We start from the raw sequence: 24,422 nt of genomic DNA, 5'->3' as shown, positions 1-24,422 counted from the left end.
AACAGAACACAACACAATACAACAGAACACAACAGAACACAACAGAACATAACAGAAAAAAACACAACATAAAGAAGATGACGACTTGATGAATCAATGAGGATGTAAAAGCTATGGTGAACCACAGTCAACCCTGCTGTACTCTATGCTATAAAAATATCTTACCTTGATGGTCTGCGTGGAAACTCCATACTCTTGGAGGACTTTGTGGAGCCCTGAAACGTAAGCAGACAAGGAAGACATGAGTCATTATAGCAAACATTCTTAATAGCGAGACTGCGTAGGTAGATGTCAAACCCCCACGTGCAGTTCTGCTGCTTTGACAGTGAGAAAGCCAAAGCACCCCAAATGCCCTTTAACTCGTAAATCACCAAACGTTTTTCTTTCTCACACATTGTCTTGTTTTTGGGGCATACCCATGGGCGGTTATCATATTAAGCACACAGAAAACACATTCAGTATCCACCCATCAACACCATCAACACACATTCAGTATCCACCCATCAACACCACCAACACACATTCAGTATCCACCCATCAACACACATTCAGTATCCACCCATCAACACCACCAACACACATTCAGTATCCACCCATCAACACACATTCAGGATCCACCCATCAACACCACCAACACACATTCAGTATCCACCCATCAACACCACCAACACACATTTAGTATCCACCCACCAACACCATCAACACACATTCAGTATACACCCATCAACACCACCAACACACATTCAGTATCCACCCATCAACACCACCAACACACATTCAGTATCCACCCATCAACACCACCAACACACATTCAGTATACACCCATCAACACCACCAACACACATTCAGTATCCACCCATCAACACCACCAACACACATTTAGTATCCACCCACCAACACCATCAACACACATTCAGTATACACCCATCAACACCACCAACACACATTCAGTATCCACCCATCAACACCACCAACACACATTCAGTATCCACCCATCAACACACATTCAGTATCCACCCATCACCACCACCAACACACATTCAGTATCCACCCATCAACACACATTCAGTATCCACCCATCACCACCACCAACACACATTCAGTATCCACCCATCAACACCACCAACACACACTCAGTATCCACCCAGAACAATCCTTTGGTACGAGTTCTTCGGAGTGTACAGTGGGTAACATATTGTAGCTTACAATTTTAATTATGTCTCTTTGGCTTCCCTTCCATCTACTCCCAAAAAGGTCAGAGGTCAACGAGGCTTATACACTTCTCTGAGGGGATGTCACATGAGCGCAGGAGGGGAGACCTGTTGTTATCAGTGAGCACAGCCTTGCCATTGAGGAGGGTAGACACAGGAAAACCTGGCTCCCTGTACATGTTAACATCATCCAATACTTCAGTCTGGCCAACCACACCAGTTCTTACATCTGTCTCTCTCTATACCTCTACCCGTCTTCTCTCTGTCTTTCTCTATACCTCTACCCGTCTTCTCTCTGTCTCTCTCTGTCTTTCTCTATAACTCTACCCGTCTTCTCTCTGTCTCTCTCTGTCTTTCTCTATACCTCTACCCGTCTTCTCTCTGTCTCTCTCTGTCTCTCTCTCTGTCTCTGTCTTTCTCTATACCTCTACCCGTCTTCTCTCTGTCTCTCTCTGTCTTTCTCTATACCTCTACCCGTCTCCTCTCTGTCTCTCTCTGTCTGTGTCTGTCTCTCTCTCTGTCTCTGTCTTTCTCTATACCTCTACCCGTCTTCTCTCTGTCTCTCTGTCTGTCTCTCTGTCTCTGTGTGTTTGTCTCTCTCTCTCTCTCTCTTTCTCTCTCTGTGTCTGTCTCTATACCTCTACACGTCTTCTCTCTGTCTCTTGCTCTATCTCTCTCTGTCTCTTTCTCTGTGTGTTTGTCTCTCTCTCTCTGTGTCTGTCTCTCTCTCTCTCTCTCTCTCTGTGTCTGTCTCTCTCTCTCTCTGTCTCTTTCTCTGTGTGTTTGTCTCTCTCTCTCTGTGTCTGTCTCTCTCTCTCTCTCTCTCTGTGTCTGTCTCTCTCTCTCTGTGTCTGTCTCTCTCTCTCTCTCTGTGTCTATCTCTCTGTCTCTCTCCCTCTCTGTCTGTCTGTCTCTCTCTCTGTCTTTCTCTCTCTATGTGTATGTGTGTGTGTCTCTCCCTCTCTGTCTTTCTCTCTCTGTCTCTGTGTGTCTCTCAATTCAATTCAATTTGCGGGTACCCTATTCTCATCAGAGAGGTCTCTGAAACCTTGAATAAGGGTTTCAAATTTGGGGAAATGACACTCTCTAATTGTCTTATATTTTAGAAATTTTGTCAGGAAATTGGGTTCTTGAGGTGTCTTGGGTTCTGCTGTCTTGGGTTCTGCTGAGGTGCAGTGGTTGCACAGCCTTTCCTCTACAGGGAGCCAGGTTTTCCTGTGTCTACCCTTCTCAATGACAGGGCTGTGCTCACTGAGCCTGTACTCTGTCAAGGTTTTTCTAAGGTTTTGATCAGTAACCATGGTTAAATAGTTTACCATGGTGTACTGTCGATTTAGGGCCAGATAGCACTACATTTTGCTTTGTGCTTGTGTTTCCCAATTAGTAATGTAGTTTTGTTTTGTGTTTTGATTGTGTTGTAATTTGGTTTATTCTGATTGATTGGATGTTCTGGTCTCTCTCGCTCTGTCTCTCTCTGTCTTTTTCTCTCTCGCTGTGTATGTCTCTCTCTGTCTGTCTCTCTCTCTCTCTGTCTGTCTCTCTCTCTCTCTCTCTGTCTGTCTCTCTGACTGTCTATCTCGCTCTCTCTCATTAGGACGCTGCAAAACCAATTTTGTTTGACAACTACTATCTCTTTTTCCCAAAAGCCTTTAACTTTGACAAGTGCCCCGTGTACACGTGGCCGAATGTAGCACCACAAAGTGTACCCTCAACATCTTTCTCGCTCTCACTCTCAGTATGTTGAGAGAGAGTGTCACCAGAGCGAAGGATATGATTGAAAGGCCCTACAATTACATCCAGTACAACTAAAATAGTAAGTTTGAGCCTATCAATATGTCTGCAGCACCTTGGTTACTTTGTGTTCCTGCCGAGTGGGTTTGGATAGAGAGAGCTATGGTGACAGAAAGAGTGAGAGAGAGAGAGATGGCGACGGAGAGAGACAGTGATGGCGAGGGAGAGAGATGGAGAGAGAGAAAGAGAGAGATGGAGAGAGAGAAAGAGAGAGATGGAGAGAGGGAGGGAGCAAGAGAGAGAGAGAGAGAGAGAGAGAGAGAGAGAGAGAGAGAGAGAGAGAGAGAGAGAGAGAGAGAGAGAGAGAGGGAGAGAGAGAGAGAGAGAGAGAGAGAGAGAGAGAGAGAGAGAGAGAGAGAGAGAGAGAGAGAGAGAGAGAGAGAGAGAGAGAGAGAGAGAGAGAGAGAGAGAGAGAGAGAGAGAGAGGAAAAAAGATAGATAGAAGGAGAGAGAGAGACATCAAAGGGACCCCGTGCCATATCATGGTAGGACAGATGTCAAAACAAAACAAACAGTAACTGCCTACATCTTGATGACTAATAACTAATAGAGACATTATACTGTAAGACTAGGAAGTTGAATTGAAAAAAAGTATTAATTAGTCCAAAACATTGCCTGCTGCCTGGGAAGCTGACTGTACAGCCTATACTTTATGACCAATGACGTTGTGATCACTAATAAAAGACACAAGTCGATATGATTTAAGTGGAATTCCTCTCCTAAATAAAATATGATTGACTATAATTATTTATTCCCCATAACATACAACAAAACACTCGAGACAAAATGTGGACATTGAGCAATATAAAAGAAGGGGGGGGGGGGGGGGTAACGAGTGGGGGGTCTCCGTGGAACCCTGATCAAAACCATCTGGAAGCCTGGCTTTACAAGCAGGCCTTACAAATTAACCATCAGAGAGAATGAAGGAGGGAGAGAGAGAGGGGGGGGGGGGGGGGGCTGGTAGGTCTGAAAAGGGAAAGAAAAAGTTGCACAATAAAAGACCTTGAACAGGACATGAGGAAAAAGAGGAAACTCGAAGAAGAGACACAAGAGAAAAGAACAGGAATTGACGGCCATTCCTGTAGCCTACCTCGCTCCCTTTTCCAGGTACCCCTCCCCTCTCCCTCCTCCCTCCCTCCCTCCATCCCTTCTTTCCTACCTTCCTAAACAGGTAGCCCGTACTCCATCGCCAGGCCCCATGGAGGGAGGACAGACGTCTTCGCAGGGACCGTCCCCGGTTCATCTCTGGAGAGGAGTGAGACTCCCTCTCTCCTTTTCTCGCTGTCCTGTTCCACCCTCCTTCACAAAACTCTCCTTTTCTCGCTGTCCTGTTCCACCCTCCTTCACAAAACTCTTCTTTTCTCTTCCAGTGGAGGAAGAAGACAAAATGCCTCCAACTCCATCAGACTCCACAGAGTGCTTGCTCTCTTTCACTCCGAGTTTGCTCCCTCCCTCCCTCCCTCCCTCCCTCCCTCCCTCCCTCCCTCCCACACATCCTCACACACATCCTCTCTACTCTCTTCAAACCTCTCTTCCCTCCTTGCATCTGTCTCTCGTCATCTTTCCCCTCTCGGTCTCTACCTCTCCTCTCCTCCATACTGTGATTTGGGATCGCAACAGTCACATGTTCTTTCCTTCCCTGGGCTTAGACCCCCGTCAGCCGACTCGACGCCCTTTGTGGACGTGTGTGTGTGTGTGTGTGTGTGTCTCCTGACCCCTCCTGTCTCAGCCTCCAGTATTTATACTGCAGTAGTTTATGTGTCTGGGGGCTAGGGTCAGTTTGTTATATCTGGAGTACTTCTCCTGTCTTATCCGGTGTCCTGTGTGAATTTAAGTATGCTCTCTCTAATTCTCTCTTTCTCTCTTTCTTTCTCTCTCTCTCTCGGAGGACCTGAGCCCTAGGACCATGCCTCAGGACTACCTGGTATGATGACTCCTTGCTGTCCCCAGTCCACCTGGCCGTGTTGCTGCTCTAGTTTCAACTGTTCTGCCTGCGGCTATGGAACCCTGACCTGTTCACTGGACGTGCTACCTGTTCCAGACCTGCTGTTTTCAACTCTCTAGAGACCGCAGGAGCGGTAGAGATACTCTTAATGATCCTGAGGTGCTGACTTGCTGCATCCTCGACAACTACTGTGATTATTATTATTTGACCATGCTGGTCATCTATGAACATTTGAACATCTTGGCCATGTTCTGTTATAATCTCCACCCGGCACAGCCAGAAGAGGACTGGCCACCCCCATAGCCTGGTTCCTCTCTAGGTTTCTTCCTAGGTTTTGGCCTTTCTAGGGAGTTTTTCCTAGACACCGTGCTTCTACACCTGCATTGCTTGCTGTTTGGGGTTTTAGGCTGGGTTTCTGTACAGCACTTTGAGATATCAGCTGATGTACGAAGGGCTATATAAATACATTTGATATGATTTGATTTGTGTGTGTGTGTGTGTGTGTGTGTGTGTGTGTGTGTGTGTGTGTGTGTGTGTGTGTGTGTGTGTGTGTGTGTGTGTGTGTGTGTGTGTGTGTGTGTGTGTGTGTGTGTGTGTGTGTGTGTGTGTGTGTGTGTGAGTAAATCATGCAGGGTTCTCTTACTTGTGTGGCACAACAAAAGTATAGTTCATGACGAGGCTACTTGAGGGTAAACTAACTACAGTCCAGACTGTCACAGTCCCAACTGAATGAGGTCAGAAAACAACAGCAACATCTTTGGCTTGCCATGGAATTCACAGATGACCCTATCCTGGCCTAATGTCCTATGATGTGATACTTCAATTATTGTTCAGCATTTGTCATTGAGCTTATGACCTAGTCAAGGTAGAGGACAAACATATGTGGAAACAGAAAAACAAACACTAATGGAGAACAGAGAAGTGTGTCTTGTTCATGTAGTCATGTGATAAGGGGCTGTGTCGCTGAGAGACTGAGGGGCCCAGTAACAGTAGTGGGGCTGAAAGACTTCAGTGTAACCACAGAGCTAATGCCAATGACCGGCCCCAGGCGCGACACGCCCCATGATGCTTTGGTTCTTGGCAGCCACTTCCTTGTTCATCTGTACAGACTTCAATTATGCCCGCAGCTGTCAAGCACACACACACAAACGCAGGTACAGAGACGCACACACACTCCACCAAACTTCCTCCCCAGCCACCCCCACCCCACCACTCCACACTCCAATAAACATCCCCCCCACACTCTACCAAACTTCCCCCAAACCACCCCCACCCCACACTCCACCAAACATCCCCCCCACCACCCCACACTCCACCAAACATCCACCCCACCACCCCCACCACCCCACAATCCACCAAACCTCCCCCCAACCACCCCACACTCCACCAAACATCCCCAACCACCCCACACTCCACCAAACATCCCCCCCACCACCCCACAATCCACCAAACCTCCCCAACCACCTCACCACCCCACAATCCACCAAACATCCCCCAACCACCCACACCCCACCACCCCACACTCCACCAAACATCCCCCCCCACCACGCCCCACCACCCCACACTCCACTAAACATCCCCCCAACCACCCCACACTCCACCAAACATCCCCCCAACCACCCCCATCACCCCACACTCCACCAAACATCCTCCACCAAACATCCACCAATCCCTCCTCAGACAGACAGACAGACAGACATATCCTCAGTCTATTTGTTTGAGGGATGTAAAACAGGATGTCAATAGATCAGGGGGATTTGGCCCACAGTGAGTCTACATTAAATTAAACACGGGATGCCAGCGGTTTAAGCCCCCGACTTCAATGATTGAATCATAGCTATCTGATTACATCTAAGCTGTAGCGGAGTCTAAATGCATATTTTTGGTCCAAATGGGATTCCAAGTTGTAGTCAGACTAGACGTATCTGTCGTTTATCATTTTGTTAGTCTGATTCATCCAGTGTTTGTGTGTGTGTGTGTGTGTGTGTGTGTGTGTGTGTGTGTATGTGTGTGTGTGTGCGTGTGGTCTTTGTTTGGCATCAGCTGAAAGGGGTTGAGGGCCAGCTGTCACTTTGTTTGGAATAGGAGAAATGTGTTTATACAGTAGACAGAAGATAAACTCACTCTTTTACCTGTGGAATTGTGAAATGTAACTGCAGCGTGGACTTACACACATAGAAGTACACACTAACAATATACTAGATATACATATAGTACACACTAACAATATACTAGCTATACAGTACACACAATATACTAGATATACATATAGTACACACTAACAATATACTAGCTATACAGTACACACAATATACTAGATATACATATAGTACACACTAACAATATACTAGCTATACAGTACACACACTATACTAGATATACATAGAAGTACACACACAATATACTAGCTATACACACAGTACACACAATATACTAGATATACATATAGTACACACTAACAATATACTAGATATACATATAGTACACACTAACAATATACTAGCTATACAGTACACACAATATACTAGATATTCATATAGTACACACTAACAATATACTAGCTATACAGTACACACAATATACTAGATATACATATAGTACACACACAATATACTAGCTATACACACAGTACACACAATATACTAGCTATACACACAGTACACACAATATACTAGCTATACATACAGTACACTTAAGCATTTCAACATTTCTATATGCAAGGGAACGTACAGATAAAAAAGCCAGCACACACAGAGCCACACAGACACACACAGATACACACAGAGCCACACAGACACACACATACACACACAGAGCCACACACAGAACCACACAGAGCCACACACAGAGCCACACAGACACACAGAGCCACACAGACACACACAGAGCCACACACAGACACACACAGAGCAACACACAGACACAGACAGAGCAACACACAGACACACACAGAGCCACATGCAGACACACACAGAGCCAAATACAGACACACACAGACACACACAGAGCCACACACAGACACACACAGAGCAACACACACACACACACAGACAGAGCCACATGCAGACACACACAGAGCCACACACAGACACACATAGAGACACACACAGAGAGACACACACACACACACACATATTTGGGTAGTGGTTTATTCCCTCTTTAAATATTGGCTGCGTCTTGGCTTTGGGTGGTGAGTCCCAATCTGTAACGTGATACTTTCTTTCTCAGACTAAATAAAACCCAGTCCAAACCTTACAGGGTGTGTGGAAAAGGCAGTCTATGCTGTATGCTGGGATAGGTAACTCACATGGCTGGCTCTGAACTGGATAGTGGATACACACCATTAAACAAGCATACAAATGCAAACATAACAACCAAAGAATACATGGACAAAATGGAACTAGTAGTAGCAACTGATACAGACCATATAATGGAAACATGATTTAAAAACCCTGGTTGTGTATTTCATTACTCCCTGTGTGTGTGTGCATGCATTCATCTGTTCAGTTTGGGTGTGTTAATGTGTATTTGTGAATGAACACAGTAGATTAGTGTGTATTTACAGTATATTATGCAAAGAGCCTTTGTATCTACCTGAGAAACATGGTTAAGAGCTGGCAGGCTTGGTATCACAATGACAATTTACCTTTATTTAACTAGGCAAGTCAGTTAAGAATAAATCCTTATTTTCAATGACAGCCTAGGAACATTGGGTTAACTGCCTTGTTCAGGGGCAGAACGATAGATGTGTACCTTGTCAGCTCGGGGATTTGAACTTGCAACCATTCTGTTACTAGTCCAACGCTCTAACCACTAGGCTACGCTGCCGCCCCAATAACATAATAATAATAATAACAACAATAACACAATGACAATAACATAATGACAATAACACAATAACACAATGACAATAACATAATGACAATAACACAATGACAATAACACAATGATAATAACATAATGACAATAACATAATGACAATAACACAATAACACAATGACAATAACACAATGACAATAACATAATGACAATAACACAATGATAATAACATAATGACAATAACATAATGACAATAACACAATAACACAATGACACTATCACAAAGACACTATCACAATATCACAATGACAATAACACAATGACAATATCACAATGACAATAACATAATGACATAATGACAATAACATAATGACAATATCACAATAACAATAACACAATGACAACAACACAATGACAACAACACAATGACAACAAAATAATGACAAAAACACAATGACAATAACATAATGGCAGTATCACAATGACAACAACATAATGACAATAACATAATGACAATATCACAATGACAATAACATAATGACAATAACATAATGACAATAACACAATGACAATAACATAATGACAGTATCACAATGACAACAACATAATGACAGTATCACAATGACAACAACATAATGACAATAACACAATGACAATTCACAATGACAATAACACGATGGGGCAATAGCATCCCCAATCCCTCTTTTAATGGTTTGAGGTGTTTTAGCTAGAAACAATAACACACACACACACACACACACATAGACAATAAGATAGAGCTCAGACTCACCAAGGTCTCTACATGCTTCAGGGGGATGTCGTTACCAGGTGCCTAGAAGGGTGAAGTAAGGAAGAGAGCGAGCGAGAGAGAGAGAGAGAAGAGAGAGGGAAAGGAAGAGAGAGGGAGAGAGAAAGAGAAGAAGAGGGAGATAGGGAGAGGAAGAGAGAGGGAGAGAGAGGGTGAGGAAGAGATAGGAAGTGAGAGAGGGAGGGAGAGAGAGAGAGGGAGACAGAGGAAGAGAGAGGAGGAGAGAGGAAGAGAGAGGAAGAGAGAAGGAGAGAGAGGGAGAGGAAGAGAGAGGACGTGAGAGAGGGAGGGAGAGAGAGAGAGGGAGACAGAGGAAGTGAGAGGAAGAGAGAAGGAGAGAGAGGGAGAGGAAGAGAGAGGGAGGGAGAGGAAGAGAGAGGGAGGGAGAGGAAGAGAGAGGGAGGGAGAGGAAGAGAGAGGGAGGGAGAGGGAGGGAGAGGGAGGGAGAGGAAGAGAGAGGGAGAGAGAAGAGAAAAGTTTAGACTATTGTAAATACATTACACAACCTGTAATGTGAAAGCTTGGTTGTGATTATAACTAGGGCTGTTGCGGTGACCGTATTACCGCCACACCGGCGGTCACGAGTCATGAAGACAGTCAAATTCCATGCGGCCGTGTTTAGTCACAGTAATTAGGCTTCTCCAAGCTCTGATGCTGTTGATGGTCATTAGTAGCCCAACAACCTTGCTAACTGCCTAGTTCTCAGCACTCTATTGTTCCTCTAATCACTCTGACATCAATGCAAATGTATTAGAAAATCTAATCAAACACTTCATGAGAGTCCATGAGCTCATGTTGCGCAACACTTCAATAGGCTATGCAATTGCGGGAGAAAACAGAGTGATGGCCTCTACTAGGCTTACAATATTTATTTCTCAACTTTCCTAATATTAAGCACATTGCTTATATTTACAACAGGTGTATAGCCAACCTGGCTGGCATGAAAATGAACCACGGGGAAAAGCGTCCTCCATTCACTATTTAAGTGCATAGATGACATGTATTTTTTCCGCTGCCCCTGTTTTGATACAGGTGCATGATAATGGTCCATTCTAAATCAAAACAAATGTCACATATATATTATTTAGTAAATCTAAAGACAAGATTAAATCAAGAATAGTCTGATGGGAGACAATATTAGCCTATCACTTGTGAATTATATATTATCACTTGTGAATGATGCCCAGCATAAGAAACAATGAATTTTTTTGCTACTTTTTCGAATCACAGTCACACACCTCAAGTAGCCTAGCCCACAGGCCTATATGTTTTAATAAGATTTCCATCACAACTTAAGTGGTGAATTTAACTTCTTAAAATTAAGCACATTAATCTGCTTTACAAGTGCTGTATAGCCTAACTGGCATATATAAGCAGTGCGTGAGTTTCAAGTTTGTGGAAGATCATTTTCACCATAAAAATGCACCTTTATAATAAAAGGATTACATGCATAATTGCATTTGCGGTAATTTTTCATAATGGTGTTTTCTGCTAATGGAACATTTGTGCTTATAGCCTACTACCATGTGCGCGTTGCTGTGCTTATAATGTGAAGAAATAGCCTAATAGTTTATCAACATTTTAAGCTAAACATTCTGATCAGTTGCATCAGCCACATTGCGTAAAAAACATTTGGGGGATGATAGTGGTTGTATTAATTTGGGATCTATTGCATCCCACAACGGTCCCAGACTATGTTGGGAATATTTATTTCTTGCACAGAACCTAATAGGTCGGCCTTTGGTACTATGGGGGATAGTAGATTGACATGGTGCCTTTTCTATTTGTTAGAACTAGTCATCTTGCTGGCTGACGGAAAGTAAATGTGGACAGTTCTTCCAATATCTTCAATATGCACCTTGGAATTGGATGCGGACGCGCAGAGTTGCGTCCCCGATGTGTCTGTCTTCACTTGTAGCCTATGAGAAATACCCGAACACGTGACGAAGCACGCAGCACTCAGGGAGAAGTGCACAATGGCCACTGGCCGCAAAAGGCATGAATTGTATTTTTCTATTTTCATGTCATCTGACCAAAGCACCGGTTTCCAATCCATGTGCCAACGCCGTTGAGAAAACACCAGCCGTTAACATTTGTTGGATGACATGAAAACAGAGCTCTTTGGCCACGCACACCAGGACTGTAAAATATGATGGTGGGGTATTTTGCTTCCACTGGTCCTGGGGCCCTTGTTAATGTCAACAGCATCATGAACTTTACCCAGTGCCAGGACATTTTAGCCAAAAACCTGGTTGAAACTTGGCCGCAAGTGGATGTACCGGCAAGACAATACCCCAAGCACACATGAAAGTGTGGTTAAATGGTTAATTGGGAACAAGATCTACATTTTGCAATGGCCATCCATTCTCAGGACATGAAACTCATTGAAAACCTGCGGAAGAGGGCAGTCCATAAGCGCAGACAAAATATTCTGGACGGAGGAACGGTCTAAGATCCCTCCCAAAGTGTTCTCCAACTCATAAAACATTTAGACTCAGTGCTGCTATCCTCACAAGGTGAGGTATTGGAAGTTATTGAAAACATGGGTGTCAGTAATTTTGACCCCTACTTTTTTTGTGATAAAGTATTACATGTTAAACCAAATCTCTTTCTCTGAGAAATTGTATTTGTATAAAATAATATAATTTCCCTAATCCTTTTTGAACATACAATATAGCTCAGTATTTGAATTATTTATTTTACACAATCATTTCTGCTAATCTTTATCAAGGATGTCAATCATTTCAGACCCCACTGTATATGTGTCTATGGTCTTTGGGTCCTATGTGTATCCCACAGTGTGTGTCATAATCTGACCTGGGTAGAAATAGTAGGCAATCTGTTTGCTTTCAATTACTTAGGTGTACTTGATTTAGCTTGCCTGGCACAATGGAACCAATTGCATAGTCCCACAAATGCAAATCCTACCCATCCGGCACACCAGGGAAGTTAAATCAATAGCACCTTAAATAAATAAAAATGACTCAAATACTATTTTGAATCAGGTCTTTTATGTTATTTTTCAATAGTGTTTTGTGTGAAAAGGTGCTGTTCGTGGCCCTCGAATTCCTACGTGCCTAGCTGGGGAAAAGCAGAGATGGGATACGCCTTGAGCGCGTGGGAACATCTATAAACCCTCTGTGGTAAATATTTACACTAAGAGACACATCCCTTATATTAGCCCAGCCCAGAGAGACCATCTCATCTCCATCCCTGCTGCTGAAGCCCTGTCACGCTGCTGCAGTACAACCATATACAGCCATGGGAAGAGAAACAGAGAGAGACAGACAGAGAGGAGAGAGAGAAACAGGGAGAGAGAGGAGAGAGGGGAGAGCCAGGCCTCACGGAATACATGATGTCATTGGTCGGGGTGGTTCTGACTAGCAGAGTGGTTCTGACTAGCAGAGTGGTTCTGACTAGCAGGGTGGTTCTGACTAGCAGGGTGGTTCTGACTAGCAGGGTGGTTCTGACTAGCAGGGTGGCTCTGACTAGCAGGGTGGTTCTGACTAGCAGGGTGGTTCTGACTAGCAGGGTGGCTCTGACTAGCAGGGTGGTTCTGACTAGCAGGGTGGTTCTGACTAGCAGGGTGGTTCTGACTAGCAGGGTGGCTCTGACTAGCAGGGTGGTTCTGACTAGCAGGGTGGTTCTGACTAGCAGGGTGGCTCTGACTAGCAGGGTGGTTCTGACTAGCAGGGTGGTTCTGACTAGCAGGGTGGCTCTGACTAGCAGGGTGGTTCTGACTAGCAGGGTGGTTCTGACTAGCAGGGTGGTTCTGACTAGCAGGGTGGTTCTGACTAGCTTAAAATTGTTGGAATGATATGAGAAGCCACTGAGTGGGACGATAGCCTATACACACACTAACACTAGGTATGAAGACCGGCATTAAATCGTAGGGCATTGTATCAAAGTCACAGCCAGTAGACAAGACATACACTGCCCCGACTAATATGGCAATGATGCTTCAAAACACTAGTACAGCCACAGATACCTACTCAGAGGAGAAGTGTGTGTTTGTCAGTCACAGATACCTACTCAGAGGAGAAGTGTGTGTTTGTCAGTCACAGATACCTACTCAGAGGAGAAGTGTGTGTTTGTCAGTCACAGATACCTACTCAGAGGAGAAGTGTGTGTTTGTCAGTCACAGATACCTACTCAGAGGAGAAGTGTGTGTTTGTCAGTCACAGATACCTACTCAGAGAAGAAGTGTGTGTTTGTCAGTCACAGATACCTACTCAGAGGAGAAGCGTGTCCGTGTGTGTGCACATTCTAATTTTCCATTACTCTAAAGCACACGTGTCAAGCTCATTCTACGGAGGGCCGAGTGTCTGTGGGTTTTAGCTCCTCCTGTGTACTTGATTGATGAAATGAGGTCACTGATTAGTAAGGAAATACCCTCGCCTGGTTGTCTAGGTCTTAATTGAACAGAAAAATACTGGGTCCTGTGTGGATCAGTTGGTAAGAGTGTGGGGCTAGCAAACACCACAGTGATCACGTACTGTAAGTTGCTTTGGAGAGACGTGTAAGTGGTACTATATATAAAACCTTGTAACCCACATAAGAGCAGTGGTGTAAAGTACTTAAGCAAAAAAATTATTAAGTACTACTTTACTATTTATATTTTTGACAACATTTACTTCACTACATTTCTAAAGAAAATAATGTACTTTTTACTCCATACATTTTACCTTGACACCCAAAAGTACTCGTTACATTTTGAATGCTTAGCAGGACAGGAAAAGGATCCAATTCACGCATTTATCAAGAGAACATCCCTGGTCCTTCCTACTACCTAATCTGGCGGACTAACTAAACACAAATGCTTCGCTTTTAAATTGTCTGAGTGTGGCGTGTTCCCCTGACTATCCATACATTTAAAAAAACAAGAAGATTGTGCCGTCTGGTTTCTAATATAAGGAATTTGAAATTATTAGAAATTTTACTTTTGATACTTAAGTATATTTAAAACCAAATACTTTTAGACTTTTACTCAAGTAGTAAAAGTGGTGACTTTCACTTTTACTTGAGTCATTTTCTATTAAGGTATCCAATTGTCAAGTATGACAATTGGGTACTTTTTCCACCACTGATTATATCATTGAACCACTAGTTCCCCATCATGCAACACTGTAGAAATCATCACCAATGAATTTTTTTATATCCTAACCTGTCTGTTATCACAAATGTATGACAATTGGGTACTTTTTCTACCACTGTATAAGAGAAAGAGTCACATGATCCAAACAACAAAATACACTACTGATCTGAAATAACTAACAGGGGTGTCACACTGTCCCCAGCTAATTTTTGTAATGTTACTCGTAATGTTACTCGTAATGTTCCCCTAATGTTTGAGTGTTCAGTTTTCCCTTAGTTAGGGGGACATTCTATCTATGTTAGCAAAAACCTTCTGAGAATCCTTTTAGCATGTTATGGTGTTGAAGTTAGGAAAACATTCCCTTAACGTCAAACATAACTTTATCTAGAACGTGGTTGCAATGTTCTCAGAATATACAACATTAATGTTCTTGACACGTTTTATGGGACGTTGTAAGAACATTCGTGTGTACAGTTTTCTGAGGGTTAGGAGAACATTCCATCAACGTCCCACCAAACATACACAGAACATGGTTGCCATGGATATCAAGGAAAATGTGGAGAGATGCTCAGCTATAAAGAAATAATAAATATTTATAATTTATGAGAGATAGTGGAAATGTGGTCAGAATTTGTGCTCAAGGGGTATTCCTACAGATTCCTCTATTTCAATGAGAAAACGATTTTAATTCGATCAGTTAGGGGCGTTGTAACTGTTGCCAAATACATGAACATACACTACCAGACAAAGTTTTTACTATTTTCTACATTGTAGAATAATAGTGAAGACATCAAAACTATGAAATAACACATATGGAATCATGTAGTAACCAAAAAAGTGTTAAACATATCTTGAACCCAGGCCATGAGCACCAATGACGAACAACCTTACTCCTGTCCCAATAAGGGATATCACTAAGGCATGTGCTTATTGGGCCAGTATAGTTAGGGCCTGTCCAGAAGTAAACCGTAACCCCTCTTCCCTAGCCACTTAGATCTGTAGATTTGAAACAACTGGATAGGTGTAAGTAATAGGGTGGAGTAAGTATCTTATTGATGGTAGTGATTCAGGAGTAACATTATAACAGTGTAAAATGACTTAAATGTAAATGTAAATGTAAAATGCCCCACCACTATTAGACCACTATACAGAACACCCTTAAATTACTGAAATATGTCAATCGAATGAATGATGACGGAAGTCAGATTAACTGATTGCTTACATGGACATGGCGGCGTAGCAGGAAGATCGGAGGTTGTGAGTTCAAATCCCAGCTGAGGACAAGTTGAATAATACTTACTGTATAAATTAACATTCACAATGTAATCCTGTATGTCAATGTGTGTCAAATATGTAAGTTGAAATCACTACATTAAAAGCACTATGTGTATGAGTATCCATACCCTTGCCAATAGACAAAAAGCTATGAATGGATCAGTGATTCACCAATCAGGGCCTTGATTGGCTCGGCAACAGTAACAAAGATGTGTTATTAATTTTTTGGGTTGCCGCAAATGTTCTTGTCACGTTCCCATGTGTATGGTTGGGTGTATGGTTGGTGGGACGTTGATGGAATATTCTCCTAACCCTCAGAAAACTGGACACATGAATATTCGTGCAACGTTCCCATGAAATGTGTCTATACCATTAATATTAAGGGAATGGGCACATGGAAACATAATTCCTTGCACATCACGGGAACATTCCTATGAAAACCTTAGTTAATGACCTAATGAGACTCTTTTTTTTATTTTTATAACTTCTATTTTTTTTTTATTTTTTTTAAGTTTAGGTTTACGGCACAACAGTTAATTATGGAGGTAGTGGAAACATCCTTATCAGCATTATTGTTATTATTGTCCGCATCCCTTACCCATTCCCTAAACTACCTTGAGTCAGTATGTGTGATCTCCACAGCAGTGGCGTCTGGGTTGCTGCATGTTCAGCCCCCACACCCTTTCCCAACCTACTGAGTGTCAGTACTACAGTGCGTTCGGAATGTATTCAGACAACAGTTAGACAACACCCTTCACTTTTTCCACATTTTGTTACGTTACAGCCTTATTCTAAAATAGATTAGAAAAAAAATGTCTCTCATAATTTTATAACCAATACCCCATAATGACAAATTTCAGCACTTTTAAGATTTATTTTAAAATAACTTATTTACATAAGTATTCAGATCCTTTGCTATGAGACTCGAAATTGTGCATCCTGTTTCCATTGATCATCCTTGACATGTTTCTACAACATGTTTGGAGTCCACCTGTGGTAAATTAAATTGATTGGACATGATTTGGAAAGGCAAACACCTGTCTATATAAGATCCCACAGTTGACAGTGCATGTGAGAACAAAAACCAAGCCATGAAGTCGAAGGAAATGTTCTTAAATGTTCTTAAATGGAATAAGTTTGGAACCACCAAGACCCTTCCTAGAGCTGGCCGCCTGGCCAAAATGAGAAATCGGGGGTGAAGGGCCTTGCTGACCAAGAACCCGATGGTCACTCTGACAGAGCTCCAGAGTTCCTCTGTGGAGATGGGAGAACCTTCCAGAAGAACAACCATCTCTGCAGCACTCCACCAATCAGGCCTTTATGGTAGAGTGGCCAGACGGAAGCCACTCCTCAGAAAAAGGCACTTGACAGCTCGCTTGGAGTTTGCCAAAAGGCACCTAAAGACTCCCAGACAAAGGAAATACTCCAAGAATAGCACACATTGGGTTCCTTGCCAGGGAGAATTTAAATATATTGTTTAAAAAGTCAAAAACATAATTCCAGAATTTCATGATTCTAGGACAAGCCCAGAAAATAGGTAGGCAGTTTGCGAATAGTTCTCCACATTTTCTACAGAATTCACTGGTTGTTTCTGGTCTTATTGTCACCATGTTGTCTGAAGTTAGAAAGTACCTACAGTACATATGACATAAAATAAAATAAATGATTTTCCATATATTTGAGTGTGTAATGGTATGAGCATTTCTACAGATTGCCTCCCAAGATTCATTTTCAAAATTCTCCCCAAGTACAGATACCCACCTGCACTTAGTTTGCAGAGTATTGTTCTGTGTTATGATAGCAATAGATTGGTATAGTTTTGTTATTTGTTTCCTACTAGCTGTTATTTTCTGGATATTAACGAGATGTGTTTCTATGGGAGAGGGCTCACACTTCATTTTTAGCCAGTTGGGTTATGTCAGTAAAGAGTCTCTTAGTTGTAAATAGCAAAATAAATCTTACTTTGGCAAATTCATGTCTGAACTTAGTTCACGGAATGATTTAACTCGGTTGTTCTTTCGAACTTTGTACACATATTGCAAATGGAGTAATGACTACCTTTTGAAACCTGGATCAAATGGAGTAATGACTACCTTTTGAAACCTGGATCAAATGGAGTAATGACTACCTTTTGAAACCTGGATCAAATGGAGTAATGACTACCTTTTGAAACCTGAATCTTGTGATAATGGGATGAAATCTGTAAGATATGCGGTACCAGTTAGGGATGATATGGCCATTGGCAGATGGAGACGTTGTGCTTTCCTCCAAATCTGGAGCGTCTGATTGGACCACGGGTTCTTACTAACAGCGCCTGTCCTCTTCCCCAGGAAAGCTCTTACTTCTAGTGGATATTGACCACCTTGGTTTTTTCTATTTCAAGCCATCTAGATTCAGATTCATCTTTTATCCAAGTAATCATTTGTTGTAGTTGGGTGGTCCAGCAGTACTACCTAACATTTGGTAACCTTAAACCGCCTGATTCTTTTGGACAATGGGAGTGTTTTGTACCTCACCCTTGGTATTTTACCTTGCCATAGGAACCTTGAAAATGAGGCAGTCTAATTGTTGAAATATGGATTCTGGAACCAGAACCTGTAGCGTCTGAAATGGGAATAGCAGTCTGGGAAGAATATTAATCACAATTGTTTCTACCTTTCCTGATAAAGTGAGAGGTAGAATCACCCATCTTCTAAGATCAACAATTCATTTGGTATAGTTTGTTTTACACAGGTCCTCAAGAGAGGTAGGAATAGTAATATCTATATATTTTATTCCCTTGTCAGGCCACCTGCAAATTGACAGACAGAGTATCTGATGTGGGGTGAACCCATTCATAGCATAGGCTTCTGTTTTACTTACATTCAGTTTATATCCTGAGTAAATCTCATATGTTTTTATACATTTAATCAAGCATGGCACAGAGTTGCGTACATCAGACATAAACACCAATATATCATCAGCATACAGAGAGATCTTATGCTCTTCCTCGCCAATTTCTATGCCTTTGATATTCGGAATGGATCTTATCATCTGGGCAAGAGGTTCAAATACTAATGGCAAAAAGGAGCGCGCCCAGTGGGCATCCTTGTCGGACCCCTCTTTTAATAATCAAAAGGTACAGATAAATGTCAATTTACTCTGACTCTAGCGTGGGGAGTAGAATAAAGACTCTGACTCTAGCGTGGGGAGTAGAATAAAGACTCTGACTCTAGCGTGGGGAGTAGAATAAAGACTCTGACTCTAGCGTGGGGAGTAGAATAAAGGATTTGGACCCATCTAATGAACTTCGGGCCAAATCCAAATGCATGCAGCACGTGAAACAGATAAGGCCATGATACCTGATCCAAGGCCAGTGCCAGATAAGGCCATGATACCTGATCCAAGGCCAGTGCCAGATAAGGCCATGATACCTGATCCAAGGCCAGTGCCAGATAAGGCCATGATACCTGATCCAAGGCCAGTGCCAGATGAGGCCATGATACCTGATCCAAGGCCAGTACCAGATAAGGCCATGATACCTGATCCAAGGCCAGTGCCAGATAAGGCCATGATACCTGATCCAAGGCCAGTGCCAGATAAGGCCATGATACCTGATCCAAGGACAGTACCAGATAAGGCCATGATACCTGATCCAAGGCCAGTACCAGATAAGGCCATGATACCTGATCCAAGGCCAGTGCCAGATAAGGCCATGATACCTGATCCAAGGCCAGTGCCAGATAAGGCCAGTACCATATTTCCTCACCCTGAGTTGTGGTTTAATGATGATATAACATTTAGGCATCTTCTTATATTATCCAATAGTTGACGGCCAGCAATGAACCCCGTTTGATCAGGGTGTATAATATTTATTATTATTCCTTCATTGTTTTCCCTTAACCCTACCACCCCTCCCCTAATTGGAGTAAACGAAGGACAACAAAACTCAGGCATCTTCTTCCAGCTTATACATACTACAGTATATACATTTTAAGGATATAGTATATTTTACATTAGTTATATTTTGTTTGTTTTTAGTCCCCAGCCTTCAGCTACCCTCAACCCCTCCCATCTATCTCTGAACACCATCCAGTCCCATCCTTCAGCTCCCCTCAACCCCTCCCATCTATCTCTGACCACCATCCAGTACCATCCTTCAGCTACACTCAACCCCTCCCATCTATCTCTGAAGACTATCCAGTCCCAGCCTTCAGCTCCCCTCAACCCCTCCCATCTATCTCTGAACACCATCCAGTCCCATCCTTCAGCTCCCCTCAACCCCTCCCATCTATCTCTGACCACCATCCAGTCCCATCCTTCAGCTCCCCTCAACCCCTCCCATGTATCTCTGACCACCATCCAGTCCCATCCTTCAGCTCCCCTCAACACCTCCCATCTATCTCTGACCACCATCCAGTCCCATCCTTCAGCTCCCCTCAACCCCTCCCATCTATCTCTGACCACCATCCAGTCCCATCCTTCAGCTACCCTCAACCCCTCCCATCTATCTCTGAAGACTATCCAGTCCCAGCCTTCAGCTCCCCTCAACCCCTCCCATCTATCTCTGAACACCATTCAGTCCCATCCTTCAGCTCCCCTCAACCCCTCCCATCTATCTCTGACCACCATTCAGTCCCATCCTTCAGCTACCCTCAACCCCTCCCATCTATCTCTGACCACCATCCAGTCCCATCCTTCAGCTCCCCTCAACCCCTCCCATGTATCTCTGACCACCATCCAGTCCCATCCTTCAGCTCCCCTCAACCCCTCCCATCTATCTCTGACCACCATCCAGTCCCATCCTTCAGCTCCCCTCAACCCCTCCCATCTATCTCTGACCACCATCCAGTCCCATCCTTCAGCTCCCCTCAACCCCTCCCATCTATCTCTGACCACCATCCAGTCCCATCCTTCAGCTCCCCTCAACCCCTCCCATCTATCTCTGAAGACTATCCAGTCCCAGCCTTCAGCTCCCCTCAACCCCTCCCATCTATCTCTGAAGACTATCCAGTCCCAGCCTTCAGCTCCCCTCAACCCCTCCCATCTATCTCTGACCACCATCCAGTCCCATCCTTCAGCTCCCCTCAACCCCTCCCATCTATCTCTGAACACTATCCAGTCCCAGCCTCCAGCTACCCTCAACCCCTCCCATCTATCTCTGACCACCATCCAGTTGTGATTTATATTTGCCCTGTATGTTTCAACGGTGCTGTGATGTTTCTGAACCTTTCTATTCTCATAGATTCTACAGATTGTAAATTAAAGATAAAATGTTTTGCTAAGATAATTATTACATTAATGCTGAATGCTTTAATATTTAATAATTTCTGCCCTCCCGAATTCATATTCAATATATAAATAGGCCCATTTATTATTGTCTGCCTTGCCATTCCAAATAAAATTGCATCTTTGCTCATATAATTAAAAAAAAGTGTAGGCAAGGCCATAAGCAAATATGTAAACTGGGATATGACTAAAGAGTTAATCAGAGTGATTTTTCCACAAATGGACAGTATTTTCCTTTCCATGGTAGCAAGATCTTATCTATTTTTGCAAACTTTCTATTAAAATGTATTGTAGTGAGATAATTTCTTTCTTTCGGGATATGAATACAGAGTATGTCCACTTCACCGTCAGACCATTTTACACGGTAATGTAAAAGTTGTATTTTTTTCCCTGCCTCTTTTAAGTGGATGAGGATTGAGGGGTGTTGTTGTTGTTTATGCATGGAATCTCTCAATGTCATCTTCCAATTTTCTGCATCATTTTTCTTAGTTCTTTTCCCTTGTTGATGCATATGAAATAGCAATACTGCCTTTGCCCCTTCCTACAGAACAGCAGGTGTGTAACGGCTCTCTTTCGGTGAGTGAGTAGACCAAGGCGCAGCGGGTGATGAATACATAATGACTTTATTGTAAGACGAAGACAGACACGAAATACACTTGACTAAATATACAAAATAACAAAACGAACTAGACAGACCTAAACTACGAACTTACATGAAACGAAGAACACATGAACAGGAACGACCGAGACGAGACAGTACCGTGTGGTGCAACAAACACAGACACAGCGACAATCACCCACAAACAAACAGTGAGAACAACCTACCTTAATATGACTCAATTAGAGGAAAACGCAAAACACCTGCCTCTAATTAAAAGCCATACCAGGCAACTCAAAACCAACATAGAAACAGCAAACATAGACTGCCCACCCAAAACTCACGCCCTGCCCATCACACACATACAAAACAACAGAAAACAGGTCAGGAACGTGACAGAACCCCCCCCTCAAGGTGCGAACGCCGGGCGCACCAGCACAAAGTCCAGGGGAGGGTCTGGGTGGGCATCTGACCACGGTGGTGGCTCAGGCTCCGGACGCTGTCCCCACACCACCATAGTCACTCCCCGCTTCTGTATCCCCCTCCCAATGACCACCCTCCAACTAAAACCACCTAAATGAAGGGGCAGCACCGGGATAAGGGGCAGCACCGGGATAAGGGGCAGCAGGTCCTGGCTGAGGGACTCTGGCAGGTCCTGGCTGAGGGACTCTGGCAGGTCCTGGCTGAGGGACTCTGGCAGGTCCGGGCTGAGGGACTCTGGCAGGTCCGGGCTGAGGGACTCTGGCAGGTCCGGGCTGAGGGACTCTGGCAGGTCCGGGCTGAGGGACTCTGGCAGGTCCGGGCTGAGGGACTCTGGCAGCTCCTGACTGGCTGGCGGCTCTGGCGGCTCCTGACTGGCTGGCGGCTCTGGCGGCTCCTGACTGGCTGGCGGCTCTGGCGGCTCCTGACTGGCTGGCGGCTCTGGCGGCTCCTGACTGGCTGGCGGCTCTGGCGGCTCCTGACTGACGGACGGCTCTAGCGGCTCCTGACTGACGGACGGCTCTAATGGCTCGGGACAGACGGGCGGCTCTAATGGCTCGTGGCAGACGGATGGCTCAGAAGGCGCTGGGCAGACGGATGGCTCAGAAGGCGCTGGGCAGACGGATGGCTCAGAAGGCGCTGGACAGACGGATGGCTCAGAAGGCGCTGGACAGACGGATGGCTCAGAAGGCGCTGGGCAGACAGATGGCTCAGAAGGCGCTGGGCAGACAGATGGCTCAGACGGCGCTGGGCAGACAGATGGCTCAGACGGCGCTGGGCAGACAGATGGCTCAGACGGAGCTGGGCAGACAGATGGCTCAGACGGAGCTGGGCAGACAGATGGCTCCGACGGCGCTGGGCAGACAGATGGCTCAGACGGCGCTGGGCAGACAGATGGCTCAGACGGAGCTGGGCAGACAGGCAGTGCAGAAGGCGTTGGGCAGACAGATGGCTCAGACGGCGCTGGGCAGACAGATGGCTCAGACGGCGCTGGGCAGACAGATGGCTCAGACGGCGCTGGGCAGACAGATGGCTCAGACGGCGCTGGGCAGACAGATGGCTCAGACGGCGCTGGGCAGACAGATGGCTCAGACGGCGCTGGGCAGACAGATGGCTCAGACGGAGCTGGGCAGACAGGCAGTGCAGAAGGCGTTGGGCAGACGGCCGACTCTGCCCTGCTGAGGTGCACAGTAGGCCTGGTGCGTGGTGCCGGAACTGGAGGTACCGGGATGACGGCACGCACTTCAAGGCTAGTGCGGGGAGCAGGGACAGGGCACACTGACCTCTCGAAGCGCACTATAGGCCTGGTGCGTGGTACCGGAACTGGAGGTACCGGGCTGAGGGCACGCACCTCAAGGCGAGTGCGGGGAGAAGGAACAGTGCGTACAGGGCTCTGGAGACGCACAGATGGCTTAGTGCGTGGTGCCGGAACTGGTGGTACTGGGCTGAGGGCACGCACCTCAGGGCGAGTGCGGGGAGAAGGAACAGTGCGTACAGGGCTCTGGAGACGCACAGATGGCTTAGTGCGTGGTGCCGGAACTGGAGGCACTGGGCTGGAGACACGCACCATAGGGAGAGTGCGTGGAGGAGGAACAGGGCTCTGGAGACGCACAGGTGGCTTAGTGCGTGGTGCCGGAACTGGTGGTACTGGGCTGGGGCGAGGAGGTAGCGCCGGAAATACCGGACCGTGTAGGCGTACTGGCTCCCTTGAGCACCGAGCCTGCCCAACCTTACCTGGCTGAATGCTCCCCGTCGCCCGACCAGTGCGGGGAGGTGGAATAACCCGCACCGGGCTATGTAGGCGAACCGGGGACACCATGCGTAAGGCTGGTGCCATGTAAGCCGGCCCAAGGAGACGTACTGGTGGCCAGATATGTAGAGCCGGCCTCATGGCACTTGGCTCAATGCTCAATCTAGCCCTACCAGTGCGGGGAGGTGGAATAACCCGCACTGGGCTATGCACCCGTACAGGAGACACCGTGCGCTCTACTGCGTAACACGGCGTCTGCCCGTACTCCCGCTCTCCACGGTTAGCCTGGGAAGTGGGCGCAGGTCTCCTACCTGCCCTCGGCCCACTACCTCTTAGCCACCCCCCAAGACATTTTAGGGTAGTACTTGCGGGCTTCCAGCCT

At 45.0% G+C, this 24,422-nt stretch overlaps 1 protein-coding gene across 8 annotated transcripts in view; it reads right to left on the bottom strand.

The window, feature by feature from the left end:
• LOC139546300 (tensin-1-like) overlaps positions 1–24,422 on the bottom strand; it is a 310,397-nt gene that overhangs the window by 93,639 nt on the left and 192,336 nt on the right. For 7 of the 8 annotated variants that reach the window (XM_071354505.1, XM_071354508.1, XM_071354507.1 and 4 more), the window contains 2 exons: positions 9,557–9,598; positions 166–215 (listed from right to left, as the gene is read on the bottom strand). In XM_071354505.1, coding sequence (XP_071210606.1) covers positions 166–215; positions 9,557–9,598 — 92 coding nt within the window. Of the gene's footprint in view, positions 1–165; positions 216–4,161; positions 4,406–9,556; positions 9,599–24,422 lie in introns of those variants that run through there. The other variant, XM_071354510.1, reaches the window with a different exon arrangement.

This window comes from Salvelinus alpinus, chromosome 20, assembly GCF_045679555.1.
Source record: "Salvelinus alpinus chromosome 20, SLU_Salpinus.1, whole genome shotgun sequence".
NCBI classification, from domain to species: Eukaryota; Metazoa; Chordata; class Actinopteri; order Salmoniformes; family Salmonidae; genus Salvelinus; species Salvelinus alpinus.
This window is presented reverse-complemented; position numbering and strand designations above follow the sequence as displayed.